General features: G+C 41.6%; 1 protein-coding gene across 3 annotated transcripts; it reads left to right on the top strand.

The window, feature by feature from the left end:
* Positions 1-1,072: 1,072 nt before the first annotated feature.
* RBMX2 (RNA binding motif protein, X-linked 2) lies at positions 1,073-12,688 on the top strand. 3 transcript variants are annotated; one of them, XR_001917619.1, is made up of 6 exons: positions 1,092-1,160; positions 1,328-1,443; positions 2,567-2,614; positions 8,443-8,538; positions 11,432-11,609; positions 12,068-12,688. XR_001917619.1 is itself a non-coding variant. In XM_018044223.1 (5 exons), the coding sequence occupies exons 1-5, from the start codon at positions 1,128-1,130 to the stop codon at positions 12,103-12,105; spliced, it is 432 nt and encodes a 143-aa protein (XP_017899712.1). In that variant the 5' UTR covers positions 1,073-1,127; the 3' UTR covers positions 12,106-12,688. The 3 variants fall into 3 exon arrangements, 1 of the variants encoding a protein (XP_017899712.1); XR_001917620.1 differs by having other exon boundaries at positions 1,092-1,202; XM_018044223.1 differs by lacking the exon at positions 2,567-2,614 and having other exon boundaries at positions 1,073-1,132; positions 8,444-8,538.
* Positions 12,689-12,905: the final 217 nt, after the last annotated feature.

Below are 12,905 nucleotides of genomic sequence, written 5' to 3'. Positions count from 1 at the left end.
GGGGTTCTGAGCTAGGCCTACACAGAGAACTACACAGCTCTGGAATTTCACTTTTAGACCATGCATGGTCTAAGACCAGATACTGATGTGAACATGTGCAAGATGGATTTAAATCCTCAATATGGTTTATTTACACATTATATGTCACCACCTCTTCTATAGGTTCCTGATTATTTCTGGAGTGAAATTTATAAAGCATATATATCCTGTATGCTCAGTGATATTATCAGCTCTTTTAAGGCAAAGAACCCAACCTTACAATTCTGTCTACAGACTTGCTGTACAGAACATATATAGATGCTCAGTATGGATTCATAAATCAACCAGACCTGACGGGTAGACAGAGTACCTTTCAAACCATTAATATTCAACTCCCTTTGAACCTCAGTTTCTTCTATAAAATGGAGAGAATAATTGTATCACAGGCATCACAGGGCTGTTGTGAGGATAGAAAGCCAATGCATATAAATTGATTAGCACACAATTTAGTATTGTCTGCTCAACTGTTAGCTATTAATTTAACAATACGAAATTCTACCTCCCGTAGGAGACTGTGGAAAAGGGGTAGCAGCTTTTCACACAAATCTGGGTATGCAATTCAGCCTACGGCGGTATACTTGTCAGTTGCCTATGCATTGGGATTTGAGAGAAAAAATAAAAAGATTCACCCTGTCAGATATCTTCTTTACTCTTCTGCCGTCACTCTTGAACAAGGATGCTTTGTTGGGGGTGCGCGTGTGAGTTACTGGCTGGGAGCGAAGGCTACGACTTAGTCGCCGTATCAGGCACTTTTTCAGTCTTAATTCGCAGCTAAGCTAATCAATGCCAGGTGTCGTCCAGGAGCTAGGAGTCCTGGAACAGACCAGGCTCGCAACCTTGCCCAATTTTTCGGAGGAACATACGAATGGACCAGAGAAAAATTCTCTGATTAAAGAGCCAGTACCGCCGAACAAGGAAAGCCGCTTCTAGCTCTAGTGCTCAGGCGCTGCGCCCCCGGCGCGCCAGCGCTCTTCCGGCGCGGCGCAAGCTCCGCGGCAACCAATGGGCGCGAGGCGCCGGGACCGCGCACGCGTCTTGCGGCTTCTCCGGGAAGTTGCTTCCTAGGTTCTGAGTCCGCAGCCGCGGAGATGAAGTAAGGCCTCAACTGTCCTCGGAGACAGGTCGGAGGAACTGGTGTCCGGGGGCAGCCCACCGGGGCTGAGGTGGTAGAGCATCTGCGGGGCTGACGGGCGGGAGAGGCGGGGAGTCTAGAAAATTAGTCTCTCGGTTTTGTTGTTTTCCCTCAGGCCGGGGCGCGCTTACATGTCCGCTTTTCCTTCCGGTTTAGCCCTTTAACTAAAGTGAAGCTGATTAATGAGCTGAGTGAGCGTGAGGTCCAACTGGGGGTGGCGGAGAAGGTGTCTTGGCACAACGAGTACAAGGACAGCGCTTGGATCTTCCTGGGTGAGGCCCACGTTTTCCTCTCATAGGGCTCCTCCTCCTCTCCTGCCCTGCTTCCTAACATTTCAGCGTTCCCGCCTTTCATTCCTCCCGACATTCACCACCCACATTTATTCCCTTCCGCTGTCTCTCTGTAAATACGTTTTCCTTGTCTGTTTTCTCCCCATTTCTAGTTTGCTCTCTCTGCCAAGTCAGTGCTCATAATAGGTACTGCCGGCCGTTCACTGTGCTGAGAATCGTGCCACTTGGTTTCTCAGAGACCGTTACTATCATCCCCTCGTCCCTCCCCATTTACACAACTAAAGAAACAGGTGCAGAGAAGTTAATGACTTCAGGTCACATAGTTTAGGAAGTGGAACAGCCAGAACTATGGCACTCTGAAACTCATGGTCTTAGCCCCTATCTCATATTACTCCCAACTCCCTCCCCTTTTCATTCTCCTTCCCTCAGAGTTTATTTCCCTCATCTAATTATCTCCTGCCTTCTATCTGTGGCCGTATCACCATCTCTATATTCACTTTGTGTCATATACGGTAATTTGACAATTTATTCAAAGAGATTATTGCACCAGACACTGTGTTAAGCATTTTATTTCCATTTATTTAACTATTATAACAATTCTGTGAAGTTAGAACTGTAATATCCCCATTCTATTGATGAGGAAGGAAACATTTGCAGGGAAATTTATTTCCTATGAAATGCTTAACAATTGACTTTATAATCCTTAGTCTTTGTGAGGTGGGGTTAATATTTGCATATTTAAACTGATTTTGGATCTTATTTGAGAATTTGCAGATAGAGAGCACATGAGTTCAAGATATGTTTTTGGAAGCCAAGTTTTGTGCTGAAAACTATCTGCTTTGTCCCAGAAGATTTTGGGTGTGAGAGGGGTTAGTTTGGTTAGGGGTGACCCCAGCTTTTCACTCAAAGTTAATCACTCCTTTTTCTGTATTACTGCTGCATTTTCTGTGTGCGTCTGTCATTACATTAGACTAGGTTCTTTGAGGGAAGGTCCTGTTGCTTATTCTGATTTGCATCCCAGTGCCTGGCCTAGTGCATGCGTGGTACATAGTAGACACTTGGTAAGTGTTTGCTGAACTGAAATGTGTGTTTCTTTTTGAGGGAGACTTCCTTATGAACTGACTGAAGGGGACATCATTTGTGTGTTCTCACAGTAAGTCACCTTTTTTTCTACTTTTTAGTAAGTCACTTTTTTATTTCTTACCTTCTGGGTCATCAGAGTAGTTTGCTTTCATAATGCATTTTATGGCATCACAAAAGCCCATTTATTTTAACTCTAGACTGACTGGCCTCCCTGCATGGGGAGGCCTGAAGCTTCTGTTCTGGTCTAGATCAGTCCCAGGACATGGTTCTGGAACTCTCCAATGTGCCAAATCCAAGAAGTTGGTTGATATAGGAGCCTGTCTTGGAGATTCTGGTCTATTTTTATTGTCTTTTCACTGAAGCCTACACTGGAACAGGCTGGAACTCCTAGGAAGGTACTCTGTTGGCCCATCTCCTTGGCTTCTTATAAATTAGGGGTAACTCATGATCATGGGGCCATTCTGGGCCCACACCTGTGTGGCACTGTAAGATTAGGGCAAAGCACAGAGGAACTGGGAAAAAAGCAAAAGGTTTAGGCAGTAGTTTTTTTCGTTGTTGTTGTTTGTTTCTAGTTGAGTGTAAGGTTAGTGAGCAGAACTAGTCTCTTTAACTGGAGACTGAGAATCACTGGCTGATGAGGGATAAGAATGAATAGGAGAATCTTATATTCTTCATTCTGCTACGGGATGATAGCAGCAGCACTAGGTGGGAGAGAGTCTTGGCAGCTCACACTAGTAGTGGCAGCTGGTAGGAGAAGGGTTGGGTACAACCCCAAAGCTACACAGAGTAATTAGGTGGCAGAAGGCCTTGGCAGCTCAGAGCAGCAGAGAGCCATGACCCCTGGACTGTGGAGTTCTCAGGCAGAGAACCATGATAAAAGAGGTTGGGTAAGCAGACAGTGGCTGGCACACCCTGGCAGAGGCATTGCCATGGCAGGGAATGGTTGGACCATCCAGTGGGCAGAGGTCCCTGGCTGATTGGTTGGGCCATATATAGAACAGAAGGCCATGAGAAAGAAATTGGGCAAGAAAAAGGCCATGGTAGAGGGCCCTGGCAGGGCCTAAGGCTACTTTTTCCAACTCTTGGGTATTGGGAAGTTCACAGTAGGTACAGCCTATAACTTCCACGCCTTTGTGGTAGCTCTGCCTAGTCCAGTCTTCCACCTGGGAGCTGTTTTTGTCTTATTTGCATTGAGTGATGATCACTAGTGTGTGTGTTTATTCCAGTTCTTTGTTTTGGCTCTACACATTGTTCTCCATGAAGATTGCCTGTGTCACTGATAACAGTGACTTTCAAAAAATATTTTGTTTTCTGATTATCAGAGTAATGTATAGTTGTAGAACATTTGGGAAAAAGAAAAAAGTATGGAGAATAAAATAAGAATGTACTTCAAGGAAAAAATGTTAACATCTTTGTGTATTTATTGTCTTCTTTTCAGTGTTGGGCATTATTTCCAATACTTTGCTGTTATGAATTATACTTCAGTGTACATTGTGATATATACATCTTTGTATGCCTCCCTGATGGTTTCTTTCATGAAATTAATTTATAAACATTGTTAAATTACTCTGAAAAGGTTGTATCAGGTTTCACTCTGACTGGAATGCTCATTTTCCTGAATAATGGTTATTTTAAGAAAATACTGCCGTATGACTTCTCATTATTATTTTACTTTGCCTTTATTTCATCATGAGAGAGGTTGAACATCTTTTCATGGATTTATAGGCCCTTATTCTTTTTCTTTGTAAATTGTCTATTAAGATCATTTGCCTATTTTTTCCCTGTTAGTGTGTTCCTCATTTTCTTACTGATTTTACAAGAGCCCTTCATGTAGTAAGGATATTAACTTATTGTTTTTAACAGTTTATCATGTATTGTATTGCTGTGGACTTATTTTTTTAATTTGATGTGTTATACTACATTGCCATTATTATTATTTCTTGATGCTCAAACTGTCCCAGTTTGGTCTGTAGTTATCCTGTCAAGCCAGCTCCTGTATTCTTTTTTCTTTTACTTTTTATTTTGAAATACTTGAAATAATTTCTGGGTTAAAACAGGAAAGTTGTGAAATAGAATGAAGAATACCTATATCCCCTTTACTGGTCCCCAGATGTTAGCATTTTATCACATTTGCTTTATTATTTCTCTCCACCTGTATGCATATTATTTTTTTTTTTTCTGAACCATTTGGGGGTCAATTGCAGACATGATGCACATTTACCCCTAAATTCTTCAGTGTGTATTTCCCAAAATACTGGGACATTTAACTTCAGGATAGTGATCAAATTCAGGAAATCAACACTGTTACACTGTTATCTAATCTATAGACTTTTATTTGACTTCCGGTTGTCCTGATAATGTCCTTTATAGCAAAAGGAAAAAAAATGGCTTTCTAGCCTTAATCTGTGATGTAAATTGCAGACATTTTCTCCTAGTTTGTCATTTGACTTTGTTTATTGTGATTTTTTTCTTTTCTTTTTTTAAATATAAATTTATTTATTTTAATTGGAGGTTAGTTACTTTACAATATTGTATTGATTTTGCCATACATCAACATGAATCCACCTCAGGTATACACTTGTTCCCCATTCTGAACCCTCCACCCTCCTCCCTCCCTGTACTATCCCTCTGGGTCGTCCCAGTGCACCAGCCCCAAGCATCCAGTATCATGCATCGAACCTGGACTGGCGATTCGTTTCATATATGTTACTGCTTTGGAACTCTGTGGAAGAGGGAAAGGGTAGGATGATTTGGGAGAGTGGCAGTGATTTTTTTCTTTGCAAAATTATTATTTTTAAATTTTTATGTGTTCATTTATTCATATGTTTAAATGATCTTATGGTAACATTGACTTTTTAGGGGATGTACAGTCCTATGAGATTTTGTTTTTTAGTACTTGTAGATTTGCGTAATCACCCTCACAATTAGGATGAAGGACAATTCCATCATCCCCCGAACTCCCTCATGCTGTCCCTGTATAGTCTGTCCTCTAATTGCTGGAGAAGGCAATGGCACCCCACTCCAGTACTCTTGCCTGGAGAATCCCAGGGACGGCGGAGCCTGGTAGGCTGCAGTCCATGGAATCGCTGAGAGTCAGACACGACTGAGTGACTTTATTTCACTTTTCACTTTCGTGCATTGGAGAAGGAAATGGCAACCCACTCCAGTGTTCTTGCCTGGATAATCCCAGGGACGGCGGAGCCTGGTGGGCTGCCGTCTATGAGGTCGCACAGAGTCGGACATGACTGAAGCAACTTAGCAGCAGTGGTGGTCAAATTTATCAGTCTTTTATTGCTTCTGGATTTGAGTCATAATTAGAAAGTATTTCTCCCCACCCATCCACGTTCTCTTCTAATACTTGTATGGTTTCAATTTTATGCATTAAAATCTCTGATCCATTTAGAGTTATTCTGATGTGTAATGTGAGATATGGACCCAATTTCATATTTTTTCAAATGGCTATCTAGTTGTCCCAACAGCATTTATTTAAAACTCCGTATTTTCCCCCAGCAAATTGGAATGTCACCCTTATACAGAAGTATTAACTTGGGAGGTGATTTTGATATCTTTATAATGTTGAGTCATCTTATGCAAGAAAAAGAGGTGTCTTTATATTTATTGAAAACTGTGTTTTTAAGAGTTTTCTTTGCATAGACCCTGTACATTGCTTGTTGTTAAATTTATTTCTAAGTATTTTATCTTTGTTGTTGCTGTTGCAAATGGGGCTCCTCTTTCCTTATATCTTATGATTATTGTTTGTAAGAGGGTAGTTTATTTTTGTTGTCTTTATATCCTGTTATCCTACAGATATGTTATATTGTTTGTTTTTATCATTGTTTATCATTGCTTCTCTTGGGTTTTCTATATATATCATCATATATAATCTTCATACAGAGATAGCTTTACTTTTTCATTTTTTAATTAATTTTAAAAATTAGAGTATAGTTGATATACAGTGTTGTATTAGTTTCTGCTGTGCAGCAAAATGAGTCAGTTATACATACACATATATTTACTCTTTTTTATCTGTTTTCTCCTGTCTAATTGCATGGGCCAATACCAACAATATTAAATTGAATACCATAGTTGAATCATTTCTAGTGTTTTATTTTAAGTAAGATGCTAGATTTTGGGCTGAGGTATATGTATGATCATATTATAACATTTCCATCAGTTACTATTGTATTTTTATGACTGTAGTTTTAAATTTATGAAGCTTTAACTTCTCTGGAATTAATTTTTATGTAATGAGTAAGGTAGAATTTTTTCTATTTTCTTTTTCATTAAATTATGTCTTTATTAACTTCCACCTACCTTCCTTAGATTTACTCTCCCCCACTCCCCCATGGCTTGTGTGATCTTAGTTCCCTGACCAGGGTTTGAACCTGGACTCTGGCAGTGAAAGCACCAAGTCCTGACCTCTGTGACTGCCAGGGAATTCCCCTTTCCTTTTTTTTTTTTTCCCTTTTTTAACAATAAAATTCTTTAATGTCACAGATTTTCCTGAGTGTGGTTTTAGCCACATCCTGTAAGTTTTGGTGGGCTTCCCTAGTAGCTCAGACGATAAAGCATCTGCCTGCAATGCAGGAGACCTGGGTTCGATCCCTGGTTCAGGAAGATCCCCTGGAGAAGGAAATGGCAACCCACTCCAGTATTCTTGCATTGAGAATTCCATGGACAGAGGAGCCTGGTGGACTATAGTGCATGGGGTTGCAAAGAGTCAGACAAGACTGAGCAATTAACACACACAAACACTAAGTTTTGGTATATATTCCCATTTTTGTTTTCTAAATAGTGTACCATGATTTCTTTATTTTATTTCACTTTCTCTTTCATCCAGTAGTTAGCCTGGAGAATAGGTTTCAAGTTCTAGTTAGGGCATTTTTTGTTTTGAAATTATTGTTCCCAGCTGTTTCACATTATGATTGGAGAATATGGTCTGTGCTGTTTTTGGAGATGATTGAGGTTTACTTTGAGATCTAGTCTACAGTCAGTTTTGATATGTGTTTCATGGATTCTTGAGAAGAAACTCTTTTTTGTACAATCGAATATATCTGTATATCTACTGCTGCTGCTGCTGCAAAGTCGCTTCAGTCGTGTCCAACTGTGCGACCCCATAGACGGAAGCCCACTAGGCTCCCCCGTCCTTGGGATTCTCCAGGCAAGAACACTGGAGTGGGTTGCCATTTCCTTCTCCAATGCATGAGAGTGAAAAGTGAAAGGAAAGTCGCTCAGTCGTGTCCGACTCTTTGCGACCCCATGGACTACAGCCTACCAGGCTCCTCCGTCCATGGGATTTTCCAGGCAAGAGTACTGGAATGGGGTGCCATTGCCTTCTCCGGTATATCTACTAGTCTGATGTTATTAATTTTAACAATGTAATTGTTATATTATTAAGTAATGTTTATTTGTAGTTATATAATTTTATATTAATTCCTCTGACTTATTTTTCTCAATTTTATGTGTTGTGAACTCAAAGTGGCGTGTTAAAATCTCTAATAACTTTCACTCTTAGTTGCTCTTTGTATTTTTAATCAAAATTTTGGATGTGTTAATTTATGTATAAAATTTCATGACTTATGTATTAGGACCTTTTTCTGTGTAAAAGAGCCCTCTTATTCACATTTAAATTTTTTTTTGGTTGGCCTTGAATTCATCTTTGATCTTAATACTACCACCCATTTTTTAAATTAGGTGTTCTTAATATATCTTTTTCTGACTTTTAATTTTTAACCTTTCTTTGTCGTCTTGTTCTCAGTGTGTCTCCTGTACAGATTATATTATTTGAATTTTGTTTTATCATCCAATCTGAAAGTTTTTACATTTTAAATCAATAGTATCTTACTCTTTTATAAATTAAATAGATATGGGGAGATTGTTAACATTAATCTGGTACAGGACAAGAAGACTGGGAAATTCAAAGGATTCTGTTTCCTCTGCTATGAAGACCAGAGGAGCACAGTTCTGGCTGTTGACAGTTTTAATGGGATCAAGGTGAGTATGCTTACTGAGCGGAATTTTTCCATTGTGTAGGGTTTCAGTTTCATTTCCCAGCTGATGACTACAGGCTCAAGAGCAGTACTGGTCAGCTGGGTTGCAGAGCCGTGGGGACATACTGACTGGGAAATGATCCCAGGAAATAATTCATTGGCTCATGACCCTGTCAACATGCATTTCTTTTCCCCATCTCTTAGCAAGCTATGTCCTCAGGAGCATAGGTACCATGACCCCCCACTTCCCTTCATCTTACACCCAACCAGGCATCTGTTTTTCACCTTTTCCTCCTCACACTCCACTCTCATTTATTCTGTATTGAAGAGCAAGGAGACTAGCAAACACTGCTGTTTCATGTGGTCCTGTATCAGGGAATTTGGGGTTCTATCATGGTTTTGTGGCTGAGGACCTAGCCATGTATGTCTCATATGTCTGTCTCATATGTCTCCATTGACTTAGCGGTACTGGGCCCTGAAAATTCTCTAGTTAAAATCTGATGACAAAGTCTATGAAAGTAACTCATTCTGAAGGTTTCTATCCTCTATTCTGTCTCCTCCACCCTTGTAAGTGAGACAGGGTGAGTGATGACATGAGAGTGAGACATGAAAAGGGGATGGGGCAAGTCAGGGCTATCTGTGCCCCACATGCTCCCTGTGCTCATTTAGGAAAAGCATTGCCATTGAATGAGCATTGTCACAGGCTGGAGGTGCGACTCTTGACTTGCAGAATTTGTCACTGATTGTACCAGCAGTGAAAGGAAGTCACCATAAAAGGTGACTTTATTCCACCTTTTATGGTGGAATGGGATAGGTGAAAGTACTCAGGCTTAGGGGTAAGAGTAAAAAACTTGCTCTTGAATGGAACAGTAAAAGCCAGGCATTTCACATTTCTGATGGCATTGCCTATAGAATAAGTCTGTATCTGCCCGAATGTTTTTGTTTTAAGTGAAGGTTTAATTTTTTGTTGTTCACCTGGAGAGTTGTGATTCGCAGTGATAGTATCAGCATGAGCCAGTGGTTCCAGTATGGTGGGGGTGGAGCAAGGAGTGATACCGGGGTCCAGCCCCAGTTGGATCCAGGGTATCCTCAGGGTGACAGTGTGGTGAGAGAAATATATAGATATAGAGAGAGATAAAAAAAATGTTGCAGTTAAGAAAATAGAGGAGAGAAAGAGGCTGATATTCCTTGGTTTATGCAGAAAGCCAATAAAGCCCCAGACAAGGGACTTGCACTGTTCATGTAGGCCACAGGTGCCCTCTTGAATAGTGGAAGGTGCCCCGCCTTGGACACCCTCTCGGGTGGGTCTTAGAAGCCCGGGCAGAGAAGTGAACTCAGAGGGCCCCTGTGCTCCAGGGAATTAGCCTGAAAGAGAAAGAAAGAACGACATGGGGAGGCCAAGCTTGCACAAGACCCATAACTTTATTTTTAAAAGGAGCTTATATACCCTAAGTTGTACATAATGGAAGATGCAGAGTCATTCAGGGGCAGCATTCCTGACCCTTATCGATACCAGGCTTGCTTTCTGCATACCTTTTCGTATACAAAAGGTCTCAGGTGATTTACATTATCTTCCGGCCAGGAGGCCTGTTAACATTTTATGGCTCTTTTCCTTGATAAATGTTAATCAACCAGAAAACTCATTTTCCCTTAAAGTGTTTTTTCTTTAATCTGCATCACCCTCAAAGTACTAAATAAAGTGACATTCCTGTAGAACAAAGGTGCAGTGGGTTACAACAAAGAAAGTACTTAACTCAAAGATCTAATGTTGCTACTTGTTATTTCTATATACCAACTATATTAATTAATGCACTCCTGGGTACACAACAAATAAAGGATATGAAAACTTGGCAGCAAGTATTGGTTCAACAATGAAATCCTTCACCAATACTATTCTAATAATTTTTAACTCCTTGAAAGGCTCTACATGCCTAGAATGCTTTAAGCTTCCCGTGCCTCTTGCGGTTGGGAGGCTGTAAACAATCACATGCGTAGTTGTAAAAGTCCGGATAAACCTGTCAGACAAGTTAGAAAGCTATCAGAGGAGTTTGAATTGAAACACTCCAGTTACACCTAGGAGACTTACTAACTAGAGCTCTAAGTTAATTTTCTTCAGAGAAAGGTGATCGGGGACAGCCCCCCGTTGGTAACAGAGGAGTTGGTGAAAAATAGCAGGACAGGCAAATTCTGGTTTTGGGATAGATGCTCGAGCAGGTCCAGGGGGTCCCTTGAGTCCTGACTTGCCTTTGCCTGTCAGGCCTCTTCCTCATGACCTTGTCATGGGTGGGATCTCCTGTGCTGGCTCCCGGCAGAGTGAGGGCTTAAGAGAAAAGAAAGTAGTCCTTTCTAGATTCCTTACCCCCTCCCAGCTATTGTTCTGCTTTGGCCTCATCCAGTTGTGTTGAGAAAGCAGCTGTAGCATTGAGCTGAATTTTAGGAATTCCCTTTAGCTTCCAGGCTTTTTCACAGTGTGTTTCACTGTAAATTAATGTTACAGATGGAAGGTAATTCATGTTTGTGCATCTAAACTCTTGGAGTTTTCCATGCTGCTTATGCTTTGGGGCAGTACTTCCCAGGCTCTTTTCACTTCATGGCACTCTTATAACATGGAACTATTTATATAGAACTCTGGGATAAACTGATGAGGCTCCCAGGGTCTCCAGCTGCCCCAGGCTCTACCTGACAGCCCCCAGGGCTGAGCGAATGTGTAGGGATGTGTGCTTTGACACATCAATGGAGCAGGTCTGCTTTGGAGATTTTCTGAGAAACAGAATTAGCAAGAGGGTAATGGGAACGGTTCAAACCATGGATTTCTGCAGCTGGGTTCAAATAGATAGAAGGCTGTGTTTGGTAGCAAATAGTTAGCTATCTGCTAAAGCATTGCCTGTCTGTCTTAGATCAAAGGAAGAACTATCCGAGTGGACCATGTATCTAACTATCGACTTCCTGAGGACTCAGAAGAAATGGATGAGGTGACCAGAGAGCTGCAGGGGAGGGGCTGTGGGACTCATACTCCTCCACCAAGTTCATCTGAGGGCTCTGAAGATGACAAACCCACCAAAAAACACAAAAAAGGTAAATGGTTAAGGCCTATGAGAAGATTCTGGGTAGACTTAATGTTTGCTCTTCCTAGCCTTCACTGAGAGTTGGTAGTCAGTTCTCAAGTGTGAAGGGGGCAGGTGTGGGCAACCTTACTTTAACTGGGAAAGAAGAAGTATTAGCAGAAGACTAATGCTGTGGGCTAAATTCTGGCCACCAGAATGCATATATTGAAGTCCTAACCCTCTGGTACCTAACAATGTGACTGTTTGGAGGTAGGGTCTTGAGAGAGAGAATTAAGAGCTGGAGTTGCCTTATACAGCAACCTGACATATTAAGGGTGACAGGCATCCAGCTTGGATTCTTGGAGGCACTTTTCTAGAAGGAGAGACCGTGAGTGTTTCACGCTGCTGCCAAGCATGCTTTCCTTTTGTATATCCTCCATCTTTTCCATCTTCTTTTTTCTTACTGATTGTGCCCCTCTTTTCCTCCAGACAAGAAGGAAAAAAAGAAAAAAAAGAAGACTGGCTAGGAGGTACAGGCAAAGCAGCCAGCCTCCTCTTCATTGCCCAGAAGCAAGATGATAAAGAAAAAGGATGACACTGGCTCTAAAAAGCACAGTGGCAAGCACTCAGAGAAGGCAGAGAAGGGTCAGAAGTCAGAGTCCAGGGAGGTGCGGAAGTCCCACCCCAGTTCCCCTGAGGTCAGGACAACCTGCCGTGGTGGAACGGAGGACTGAGAGAGGGAGCCAAGAAAGGAGAAGTCCAAGCACAAACACAAGTCATCAAGCAGGAGGGAAGAGAGAGAAGACAGGCACAGGGAGAGAGACAGGGGTCGAAGTTCAGACATACATTCCAGACGGCCTGACGGGTGCTCTGAGGGGCAGCATGACAGGCGCTCTGAGGGGCGTAGTCACAGGAGTAGAAGTAGGAGCCGAGATAAATCCCACCGGCACAAAAGGTCCCAGCACTCCCGAGACCGGGAATCCTCTAATCCAGGGAGCGCAGGCATCACTGATGCCACAGCCTGTTCAGCTATTCAGCATGGTAGAATTAAAAATGAACTGTATTTTTCAAATACAGTGAAATTCAGTTATTCTTTTACTGTATTTACATGTAAAGTCTGAGAATGAATTCTTTTGATCCCTTGAGTATAATCACCATCAAGAGAGCTGTAGTTTTTAACAGCTAAATGTCCTGGATTTTTGAGCAGAATCCATTGTCCTTGGGAATATACTTGATACTTTTGATACTTACCAGAGCATGTACCTAAATCTGGGTTCATAAATATGGCCATTGACTTCATGACCCCAATATATGATGAAATGGCCAG

The sequence above is a fragment of the Capra hircus genome (genome assembly GCF_001704415.2).
Source record: "Capra hircus breed San Clemente chromosome X unlocalized genomic scaffold, ASM170441v1, whole genome shotgun sequence".
Lineage (NCBI taxonomy): Eukaryota > Metazoa > Chordata > Mammalia > Artiodactyla > Bovidae > Capra > Capra hircus.
Note: the sequence above shows the minus strand (reverse complement) of the source record. Positions and strands in the feature narration are given on the sequence as shown.